The sequence below is a fragment of the Bos indicus x Bos taurus genome, chromosome 4 (genome assembly GCF_003369695.1).
Source record: "Bos indicus x Bos taurus breed Angus x Brahman F1 hybrid chromosome 4, Bos_hybrid_MaternalHap_v2.0, whole genome shotgun sequence".
Taxonomy (NCBI): domain Eukaryota; kingdom Metazoa; phylum Chordata; class Mammalia; order Artiodactyla; family Bovidae; genus Bos; species Bos indicus x Bos taurus.
Window position 1 is genome coordinate 90,299,996 of NC_040079.1, and position 12,554 is coordinate 90,312,549.

General features: G+C 37.9%; 1 protein-coding gene across 1 annotated transcript in view; it reads right to left on the reverse strand.

The window, feature by feature from the left end:
- The window catches only part of ABCB5 (ATP binding cassette subfamily B member 5), a 117,860-nt gene that overhangs the window by 77,293 nt on the left and 28,013 nt on the right, over positions 1 to 12,554 (reverse strand). Inside the window, exon 13 of the mRNA XM_027538440.1 lies at positions 3,811 to 3,981. Within this exon, the coding sequence (XP_027394241.1) occupies positions 3,811 to 3,981 (171 nt within the window). The remainder of the gene's footprint in view (positions 1 to 3,810; positions 3,982 to 12,554) is intronic.

The window sequence follows — 12,554 nt, forward strand, 5'->3', positions numbered from 1 at the left end:
AAAACAATAACAGTAACTGAATTTTAAAAATATATACTTGGAATAATCATTTACAAGCATTTTGTATTTTTATATTTTCACTTATGATATAGGTTTCATATATTCATATTTTCAGGCAGTAGAAAAAAATATTGATTAGTTTATCATGACTAAGCAACTCTCTACAGTAAGTTCCCCCTGCAAGTTGTGAACTTTCAAAGATGTTTCTCGTGTCTAACCACTTAAATTAGTTCCCGTGTCTGGTACACGCCATCACTTGTGTGCATTCTCTGCAAGTGGTTGTGCTCTGGTGTACTTTACTGTACAATGCTATACAGAGTGCAGTATCTTTACTTCAAGCCAATGATGTCTGGAAGCAAGTGTAAAAGCAGAGGTGATATAGCTGGGACTGTACCATACTTTTCAAGATACTGTATTGTAAGATTAAAACTGTTTTATTTTTTGGGTTTGTTTGTTTTTAATGGATTGTTCTGTGAAAAGTATTATACACCTATTACAGTACAGCACTATATAGCCAATTGTATTAGTTGAGTACCCAGCCTATCTTCGTTGGATTTACAAACAAATTGGACTTAAAAATGCACTCTCAGAATGGAACCTATTCATATGTAGGGGGCTTACTGTATTTTTAAAAGTCTGAACAAGTTTTGATTGCCTGAAGTGATTAACATATTGAATGAAAAGACAATGGGCACAATGTTTAACCTGTAAACAACTTCAGAGCCTAGTATAATATTAAAAAAAATCTTATATATGTATGTTGATTATATTTCAATAAAACTAAAAAATTGTGTAATTTGAGACAGTTAAATCTAATCATTTTTGAGTACATTCCAGCCTTAAGTAACTAAACATCACCATTAGTATACACAATTTGAGTGTATTCTATAAATAGAGCCCTGTCTTAGTTATTAAGTGTTAAGAAATGAATAGAGTATGAGTCAAGCTTTTGAGGAAATTATCATTTCTTCACCAAAATGAACCAAATTGGCAAAGCGTCTACAATGAACATGGATTTCCATATTATTTATTTTATGAAAAGAAATATGAGAAACTTGTGGTACTCTTATCATGTGAGATGGAAACAAGGTAAAATTTTATAAATCTGTAAAACTCTGATTTGCAAGTTGATAATAGTAAGTAATACACAGAAGAACTGTACAAAAAAGATCTTCACGACCAAGATAATCACGATGGTGTGATCACTCACCTAGAGCCACACATCCTGGAATGTGAAGTCAAGTGGGCCTTAGGAAGCATCACTATGAACAAAGCTAGTGGAGCTGATGGAATTCCAGTTGAGCTATTTCAAATCCTGGAAGATGATGCTGTGAAAGTGCTGCCCTCAATATGCCAGCAAATCTGGAAAACTCAGCAGTGGCCACAGGAGTGGAAAAGGTCAGTTTTCATTCCAATCCCAAAGGCAAGGCCAAAGAAAGCTCAAACTACTGCACAATTGCACTCATCTCACACGCTAGTAAAGTGATGCTCAAAATTCTCCAAGCCAGGCTTCAGCAGTACGTGAACTGTGAACTTCCAGATGTTCAAGCTGGTTTTAGAAAAGGCAGAGGAACCAGAGACCAAATTGCCAACATCCACTGGATCATCGAAAAAACAAGAGAGTTCCAGAAAAACATCTATTTCTGCTTTATTGACTATGCCAAAGCCTTTGACTGTGTGGATCACAATGAACTGGAAAATTCTGAAAGATATGGGAATACCAGACCACCTGACCTGCCTCTTGAGAAACCTATATGCAGGTCAGGAAGCAACAGTTAGAACTGGACATGGAACAACAGACTGGTTCCAAATAGAAAAAGGAGTACATCAAGGCTGTATATTGTCACCCTGCTTATTTAACTTATGTGCAGAGTACATCATGAGAAACGCTGGGCTGGAAGAAGCACAAGCTGGAATCAAGGTTGCCAGGAGCAATATCAATAACCTCACATACGGAGATGACACCACCCTTATGGCAGAAAGTAAAGAGGAACTAAAAAGCCTCTTGATGAAAGTGAAAGAGGAGAGTGAAAAAGTTGGCTTGAAGCTCAACATTCAGAAAACGAAGATCATGGCATCTGGTCCCATCACTTCATGGGAAATAGATGGGGAAACAGTGGAAACAGTGTCAGACTTTATTTTTGGGGGCTCCAAAATCACTGCAGATGGTGACTGCAGCCATGAAATTAAAAGACACTTACTCATTGGAAGGAAAGTTATGACCAACCTAGATGGCATATTCAAAAGCAGAGACATTACTTTGCCAACAAAGGTTCGTCTAGTCAAGGCTATGGTTTTTCCAGTGGTCATGTATGGATGTGAGAGTTGGACTGTGAAGAAAGCTGAGTACAAACGAATTGATGCTTTTGAACTGTGGTGTTGGAGAAGACTCTTGAGAGTCCCTGCAACTGCATGGAGATCCAACCAGTCCATCCTAAAGGAGATCAGCCCTGGGATTTCTTTGGAAGGAATGATGCTAAAACTGAAACTCCAGTACTTTGGCCACCTCATGGGAAGAGTTGACTCATTGGAAAAGACTCTGATGCTTGGAGGGATTGGGGGCAGGAGGAGAAGGGGATGACAGAGCATGAAATGGTTGGATGGCATCAGCGACTCAATGGACATGAGTCTGAGTGAACTCCGGGAGTTGGTGATGGACAGGGAGGCCTGGCGTGCTGCAATTTATGGGGTTACAAAGATTCGGACATGACTGAGCGACTGAACTGAACTGAATAGTAAGTAATAGATTTTTCAATAATCAGTTGGGACTCTGGTTGCCAGTATCTATTTCTAGTCATGCTAAATCAGTATTTAAAAAGAAAAAGTCTGTGATTTTCGTAGAAAAACACAACCAATTTTTAGAGAAGCACAAAGTAAAAAGTGCTATTAAGCCTTCTAAAGGGTTTGAAAGCCATGATATCAAAGAGGGTTTGGTTATTGGAAAAAGTATTCTATGGTTTTTCACATTACCACCACTAACTACCTTCCCAGATGCAGTGCATTTTGGTGTAAGGCCAATTCTGCACTGTGGCCACGAAGCATATTCAGCAGCTTGTAGTGAGTAGGGTGCTTCCCTGTTGACTCAGCAGTAAAGAATCCACCAGCAATGCATGAGCTGCGGGAGATGTGGGTTCAATCCCTGGGTTGGGAAGGTCCCCTGGAGGAGGGCATGACAACTCACTCCAGTATTCTTGCCTGGAGAATCCCACGGACAGAGGAATCTGGCAGGCTATAGTCCATAGGGTTTCAAAGAGTTGGACGTGACTGAAGCGACTTAGCACGCATCCACACAGTGAGTAGGAAGGCAGCATGAGGGCCTTAGGGCTGTTGAAGGAGGATGGTTCAAGGTCAAGGCAAACCACACGGTATGTTTCTCCACTTGAAGTGAAATTAAAATGAGTACTCTGGGATTACCCTAGAGAGGAAAAAGTGGTCAGAGAAGAGAACCCCATAGCTGTATGTGGAAGAGACAAAGGGTGGATGTGATTATAATTGTGGTAGGGGTATGGAGCTACCTTGGGGAGGTGGAAAGTGCAGACCTGTTGGAATGGGATGTAGACCTGTATATATGGGATGATTGCTTGGTTATGAGCCTCATATATATTGTTAACACCAAGCATAGCATCTTCTTTTCTTCTCCAATTCACTTCCTATAAACATTATAGAAGTTTTTACAAGGATGAACACTCTGCATTCATAACTGAAGGAGGGCTCTGAAATAAATAAATAATCCACTATGGAGCCATACTTCCTTCTATTTAAAAATTATGCTGAACCAAGAATATTAAAATAATGAGTCTGCTTACTTACCTTCACCAGTGCAGCTTGAACTGCTGATTCGCTTTCTGTATCTAAGGCAGACGTAGCCTCATCTAAGATCAGAATCTTCGGGTTTCGAACTAAAGCTCGAGCAATTGCAATTCTCTGTTTCTGTCCTCCACTCATTTGAGTTCCTTTTTCCCCTACCAAGGTATTAAATTTCTAATGAAAATTAGGAAAGAAAACAGAAACAGAAGGAAGCATGGTCAGATGATTAGAACAGGAAACGTCAGTCACAGTTGTGGATTTTTTTTCTCATTTATTTATTTATTGAACTTTTTATTTTGTATTGGGGTATAGCCGATTAACAATGTTGTTAACAGTTTCAGGCAAAAAGCAAAGGGACTCAGTCATATATATATGTGAATTCATTCTCCCCCAGATAGTTGTGTTTTAATGCCAGATTAATCATTTTTACAGCCTGGATAGTATTTGATCTATGATTTAGCATAATCTAGGATTTTAAGGAAGATTAACAATAATTTGAACCAATTTTCAAAGTTTTAAAGACACTTTTATAATGCACTGTAGTACAAATAATTTATTATTTAAATTATTTATTAGTAATTCAATGTATTACCCATAATTTCCTTTATATTCTGAAAAATAGTATGAAAAAGATTACTGCAAAAACAAACTTCTTCCTCAAAACGTTTTTTCAATCTTGGGAGACTTTTTGGGCCTTCTTTTACTCTTTTTTGATACATATATCTTTAAGAAAGTATATATTGTTAGATATTTGAAGTTGGAGGTAATTTCTAGAACTAATGAAGCATAATTAGTAATACTCTATTGTGCTAACTCCCTGATACAAACTTCATTTCTTCAAGGACTTACTTTCAAATACTATTTCTAAACTTTTAACTTCTAGAGTTTGACCTTTACGTTAAAAATGTGCATGCTAAGTCGCTTCATTCATGTCTGACTTTTTGCGACCCTATGGGCAATAGCCTGCCAGGCTTCTCTGTACATGGGATTCTCCAGGCAAGAATACTGGAGTGGGTTGTAATGTCCTTCTCCAGGGGATCTTCCTGACCTAGGGATAACCTGCATTGGCAGGGAGGTTCTTTACCACTAGCACCATCTGAGAAGCCCCACATTAAAAAAAAAAGTATATATATACACACACACACACCTTATTGATGAATAATTTTTCATGATAAAATGCACCTGTTTTAAAAGAATAGTTGTATGAGTTTTGAAAAATGCATGTATCCATGTTATTACCACCCAAATAAAAACAGAAAATTTCCTTCATCCTAGAAAGGTTCCAAATGACCCTTTCCAGTCAAAACCCACACCTTGCCTCAGGTACCACTGACTTGATATTTATCACTACAAATTAATTTTGCTAGTTCTACAATTTCACATAAATAGAATCACAGAGTGTGCACTTATTTTTGAAGTTTGATGGCTTAAGTTTCATTTGGTCTGGGATTCATGGTAAATTATGTGTATAAAGTATGAGGTAAGGGCCACGTTTCTTTCTTTTTAACACATGGATATCCAATTTTTCCAGCACCATTTGTTGAAAAGACTTTCTTCTCTCCCCCTGAATTACATTGGCTTTGTCAAAAGTCAATTCACTAGATATATGTGGGTCTATTTGTAGACTCTGTTGTGTTCCACTGACTTACACGTCCATTGCTATGTCAATGCCTGTGTATGCTCAGTTGTGTCTTACCCTTGGCGACCCCATGAACTGTACCCTGCCAGGCTCTTCTGTCCTTGGAAATTTCCAGGCAAGAATACTGGAGTGGGTTGTCATTTTCTACTCCAGGGGTCTTTCCAACCCAGAGTTCGAACCCGCATCTCCTATGCGTCTTGCATTTCCATCAGCCACCTGGGAAACTCGCTGTTAGGTAATTATCACTGTCTTAATTGCTGTCTTAAAATTAACTATTGTAGGTCTTCCAGTTCTGTTGTTCTTTTTCCACAATTGTTTTGACTATTATTGGTTCTTTAGATTTCTAAATAAATTTTTTAATCAGCTTGTTGACTTCTGCACATGAAAAAGACAGCTGAGATTTTGATTGAGATAGCATTAAATTTATAGATTGGTTTGGGGAGAATGCATATCTTTAAAAATATTCAACCTCTAAATCAATGAATAAGATACATCTTATTTATTATATTTAGGTATTCTTTAATTTCTCTAAGCAGCATTCTATAGTTTTCACATAGAAGATTTACAGATCTTTCATTATATTTATTCTATTTTATATTTTTAATGCTATTGTGAATGCCACTTTTAATTTCATTTGTAGTTGTTGCTACTATTCTGAGAACCAGTTTATTTTTTTTGTAGTTATACGTCTTATTAAGGTTACCTATCCACTTCTTTTTGAGTGAGTTTTTGTGGTTTGTGTCTTTCAGGGAATAGAACCTCTTCTCTGTTGTCAATATTATAGGCATATCTTTATTTGTAGTATTCCTATATCAACCTTTTAATGTCTTTGGGATTAACAATGATGTACCTTCTTTGATCCCTAATATTCATAATTTCTCTTCTCTTTTTTGTTTCTTCATCAGGTTTGCTATAGTTTTACTGATTTTACTGATCTTTTTAAGGAATCAGCTTTTAGTTTCACAGTGACTGTTTCTAATGTTTTCTGTTTTTAAGTTCACTGTTTTCTGCTCTAGTCTATATTATTTCTCTTCTACTTGCTTTGCATTTGATTTGCTCTTCTGACTCTAGTTTCTCAAGATGCAAACTCAGTTAATGGATTTTAGATCTTTTTCTTTTCTCAAGTAAGCACTTGATACTGTAACTTTCTCTTAAAGCAGTTGATCCTTGAACAACATAGGTGCTAGGAACACCAACCCCCATCCAGTCAAAAATCCAAGTATAACTTTACAATCCGTCCTCTGTGTCCACATCCTTGAATTCCACCAGCTGGGGGTCATGTAGTGCTACAGTATGTATTTTTTGGAAAAAATTCCTGTATAAGTGAATACGTACAATTCAAACCCATGTTGTTGAAAGATCAAGTGTATTCCACAAATACAGATACCTTTTATTTTCATTTTTACTTCAAAAGTTTTTAATTTTTCTTGAAACTTCCTATTTGCACCATATATTATTTAGAAGTAGGTTCTTTAATTTGCAAATATTTTTGGATTTTCCAGGTATATTTCTGTTGTTGATGTCTACATTTTAATTCTATTATGGCCCAAGGACATACTTTGTATGTTTCCTTTGAAATTATAAACATTTTTTCTTTCAATGTCGAGAATATTACCTAAGTGAACATTCCACATGCACTTAAGAAAAATGTTTTATGCTGTTATTGGGTGAAACTGTCTATAAATATCAGTTATATCTAGTTGGAAGATAGTATTGTTGAGGTTGTCTATAACCTTAGATCTTTTGCCTACTTGTTCTATCAAGTATTAAAGCCTTCAGCTAAAATTGTGGATTTGCCTGTTTTTCCTTTCAGATGTATTGTTTTTGCTTCATGCATTTTGAAATTTTTTTTGAAACTTTTTAAAAAGACTTAAAAAGATTAAAAAAAAGTGTTATTTATTTATTTGGCCGTGCTGGGTCTTCATTGCTGTGTGGGCTTTTCTTTAGTTGCAGTGTGCAGGCTTTTCATAGCAGTGGCTTCTCTTGTTGCTGAGCATGGGCTTTAGGGCACATGGGCTTCAGTATTTCCGGCGGGAGGGCTCAGTAGTTCTATAGCACAGACTCAATAGTTGTGGTGCATGGGTTTAGTTGCTTCAAGTCATGTGGGATCCTCACAGACCAGGGATTAAACCCAGGTCTCCTGCATTGGCAGGTGGATTCTTTACAACGGAGCCACCAGGGAAGCCCTAAAGATTTTTTTGATGTGAACCATTTTTAAAGTCTTTATTGAATTTGTTATAATATTGCTCTTTCTTCTTCTTTTATTAATGTTTTTGGTTTTTTGGCCCTGAGGCATGTGGGATCTTAGCTTCCTGACCAGGGATCGAACTTGCACCCCCTGCACTGGAAGGGGAAGTCTTAACCACTGGACTGACACAGAAGTCCCTTGAAATTTTGCTTAAGTGAATAAATATTGCGATTATGGGTGTTTTTTTTTTTTTTATTTGCCTATGGATCATAGTTCCCTGTTTCTTGGCACATCTAGATATTGTAGAATATATATTGAAATCTATGCATAATATGCTGAAGAGACTCAGTTCTGTTTTCTTCTGAGGAAAATGTTGATTTTACTCTCATATGCATGTGTGTTTGCTAAGTTGCCTCAGTCATGTGCAACTCTTTGCAACCATATGGACTGTAGCCCACCAGGATCCTCTGTCTTTGTGATTCTTCAGGCAAGAATACTGGAGTGGGTTGCCATGCCCTCTTCCAGGAGATCTTCTCAACCCAGGGATCGAGCTTGCGTCTCTTACGTCTCCTGCACTGGTAGGTGGGTTCTTTACCACTAGCACTACCCGGGAAGCCCTTTAACTCTCCTAGGCAATTCAAATATTAACTGATCATCCTGGTTTTATGCTTTGTTGTGGTGAATCTGTTGTTGTTCAGTCACTCACTCTTTGCGACCCCATGGACTGCAGCGCGCCGGGCTTCCCTGTCCTTCACCATCACCTGGAGCTTCCTCATTTAAAGAAAGCCTCAAAACTTGTCAGGACCTAATATCCAAGTTCTGTCTCCTTTAGGGTCTTGTCATCACTTGGTTTTAGGATTTGTTAGAGCAGATTATTTAGAGTCAGCCTTATTCTAAGGTGTGGTCTTTACTTCTAAGGTGTGATTTTTTTTTTTTTGGTGTCTCAGCTATATGCCCGAGGTATAAAGAGGTGTTAATGTGACTGACCTCTCTACTCTGGCTGGGTTGTGTTTTCAACAGCTCCACCACACTGCCTGACTTTGAGTATCTCTGCTCTACTATAGCTTTGTAGCAGCTGCTCTCCTGTAAGCCAGGGGTAATCTTATATCCGAGAAGGATTCCTAAAGGATGCTTACATGGTCATCTGCTCCCCTCCCCCACCTCATGTCCACAGCTCTTTTATTTTGGCTCTTCAATTTCTTAAGCTGCCCTGAAATTCTATCCTCAGTGGGACTGACATGTTCTCTTTAAATTCCATTTTACAGAGATGTGATGGGGTCATAATTTGTTCCCAGGAAGCATGCTGGACATTCATGGACTTTCTTCAAAAGTTTCCTTTCTCTCAGGAATCATAGTTTTGTGCTACCGCTTATCTAATGCTTGGAAACAATTGTCCTATGCCTCATATATTCTAGTCCGTTTTATAGCTGTTCATGGGGAAAAGCTAGCAAGTATCAGTTAATTCTAACATATTAATTAAAAAATATGTGTGTATCATAGTTGGCTTCCCTGGTGGCTCAGATGGTAAAGAATCTGCCTGTAATGCAGGAGACCTGGGCTTAATCCCTGGGTTGGGAAGATCCCCTGGAGGAGGGCATAGCAACCCATTCCAGTATTATTGCCTGGAGAATCCCCATGGACAGAGGAGCCTGGTGGGCTTACACTCCATGGGTTGCAAAGAGTTGAGCATGACTGAGTGACTAAGCACATCATAGAAGGATTAATGGTATTTATTTATTTATTTTTCTTTTTAATTTATTTTTTTATTGAAGGATAATTGCTTTACAGAGTTTTGTTGCTTTCTGTCAAACTTCAGCATGAATCAGCCATAGGTATACATATATCCCCTCCCTTTTGAACCTCCCTCCCATGTCCCTCCCCATCCCACCCCCTCTAGGTTGATACAGAGCCCCTGTTTGAGTTTCCTGAGCCATATAACAAATTCCCATTGGCTATCTATTTTGCATATGGTAATGTAAGTTTCCATGTTACTCTTTCCTTATATCTCACCCTCTTCTCCCCTCTCCCCATGTCCATAAGTCTATTCTCTATGTCTGTTTCTCCATTGCTGCCCTGTAAATAAATTCTTCAATACCATTTTTTTAGATTCTGTATATATGTGTTGGAATATGGTATTTATCTTTCTCTTTCTGACTCACTTCATTCTGAATAATAGGTTCTAGGTTCATCCACCTCATCAGAACTGACTCAAATGCATTGCTCTTTGTGGCTGAGTAATATTCCAATCACTGCAGATGGTGATTGCAGCCAGGAAATTAAAAGACACTTATTTCTTGGAAGGAAAGTTATGACCAACCTAGATGGCATATTCAAAAGCAGAGACATTACTTTGCCAACAAAGGTCCATCTAGTCAAGGCTATGGTTTTTCCAGTAGTCATGTATGGATGTGAGAGTTGGACTGTTAAGAAAGCTGAGCACTGAAGAACTGATGCTTTTGAACTGTGGTGTTGGAGAAGACTGTTGAGAGTCCTTCGGACTGCAAGGAGATCCAACTAAAGGAGTCCATTCTAAAGGAGATCAGTCCTGGGTGTTCTTTGGAAGGAATGATGCTGAAGCTGAAACTCCAATACTTTGGCCACCTCATGTGAAGAGTTGACTCATTGGAAAAGACCCTGATGCTGGGAGGGATTGGGGGCAAGAGGAGAAGGGGATGACAGAGGATGAGATGGCTGGATGGCATCACCGACTCAATGGACGTGAGTTTGAGTGAACTCCCGGAGTTGGTTTTGGACAGGGAGGCCTGGCGTGCTGCAATTCATGGGGTCGCAGAGAGTTGGACATGACTGAGCGACTGAAGTGAACTGAATATTCCATTGTATATATGGACCACAACTTCTTTATCCATTCATCTGTTCATAGACATCTAGGTGGCTTCCATGTTCTAGCTATTGTAAATAGTGCTGCAATGAACAATGGGATACATGTGTCTTTTTCAATTTTGGTTTCCTCAGGGTATACACCTAGGAGTGGGATTGCTGGGTCATATGGTGGTTTTATTCCTAGTTTTTTGAGGAATCTCCATAATGTCTTCCATAGTGGCTGTATCAATTTACATTCCCACCAAAAGTGCAAGAGCATTCCCTTTTCTCCACATCTTCTCCAGCATTTTTTGTTTGTAGACTTTTTGATGATGGCCATTCTGACTGGTGTGAGGTGATGTCTCATTGTGTTTTTGATTTGCATTTCTAATAATGAGCGATGTTGACCATCTTTTCATGTGTTTGTTAGCCATCTGTATGTCTTCTTTGGAGAAATGTCTGCTTAGGTCTTTTTCTACTTTTTGATTGGGTTGTTTGTTTTTCTGGCATTGAGTTGTATGAGTTGCTTGTATATTTTGGAAATTAATCCTTTGTCAGTTGTTTCATTTGCTATTATTTTCTTCCATTCTGAGGGTTGTCTTTTCACCTTGCTTATAGTTTCCTTTGCTGTGCAAAAGCTTTTAAGTTTAATCAGGCCCCACTTGTTTACTTTGGTTTTTATTTCCATTACTCTAGGAGGTGGGTTATAGAGGATCTTGCTTTGATTTTATGTCATCGAGTGTTCTGCTTATGTTTTCCTTTAAGAGTTTTATAGTTTATGGACTTACATTTAGGTCTTTAATCCATTTTAAGTTTATCTTTGTGTTTGGTGTTAGGAAGTGTTCTAATTTCATTCTTTTACATGTAGCTGTCCAGTCTCAATGGTGAAAAACTGAAAGCATTCCCCTAAGATCAGGAACAAGACAAGGGTGTCCAGTTTTGCCACTATTATTCAACATAGTTCTGGAAATCCTAGCTTCAGCAATCAGAGAAGAAAAAGAAGTAAATGGAATCCAGATTGGAAAAGAAGTAAAGGTCTCACTGTTTGCAGATGACATGATTCCCTAAAGACAGTATCAGAAAATTACTAGAGTTAATCAGTAAATTTAGCAAAGTTGCAGGATACAACATCAATACACAGAAATCACTTGCATTTCTATATACTAACAATGAAAAATCAGAAAGAGCAATTAAGGAATCAATCCCATTCACCATTGCAACAAAAAGAATTAAATATCTAGGAATAAACTTCCCTAAGGAGACAAAACAACTGTACCCAGAAAATTATAAGTCACTGATGAAACAAATCAAAGACGACATAAACAGATGGAGAGATATTCCATGTTCCTGGCTAGGAAGAATCAATATTGTGAAAATGACTACACTACCAAATGCAATCTACAGATTCAATGTGATCCCTATCAAATTACCAATGGCATTTTTCACAGAACTCGAACAAAAAATTTCATAATTCATATGGAAACACAAAAGACCCCAAATAGCCAAAGCAGTCTTGAGAAAGAAGAATGGAGCTGGAGGAGTCAACTTTCCTGATTTCAGATTATACTATAAAGCTACAGTCATCAAGACAGTATGGTCCTGGCACAAAAGAGAAATATAGACCAATGGAACTAGATAGAAAGCCCAGAAATGGTATTTATTTTTGAGTATAGCTTTCCCTAAATTTTCACCTATATGAAACCACTTCTGTAACTTTTATTTATTATTATGTTTATTCTTATGTCCCAGTTTAACCATCATGGCTGTGGAATTTAGCTTCTATCATAATAAACCAGCAATTTTAATTTGTTCTTTGGATTATATCTTTAGAATTTACTATTAGATTTATATCAAGAAACACCTTTGTGTAAATATTGGTCTTTTAGTAAAAATAAGTCATAACTTACAGGGAATGACTTCAGTTCAGTTCAGTTTTGTCTCTCAGTTGTGTCTGACTCTTTGCAACCCCATGAACTGCAGCACGCCAGGCTTCCTTGTCCATCACCAACTCCCAGAGCTTACTCAAACTCATGTCCATCAATTAGGTGATGCCAATCAACCATCTCATCCTCTGTCATTCCCTGCTCCTCCCACTTTCAA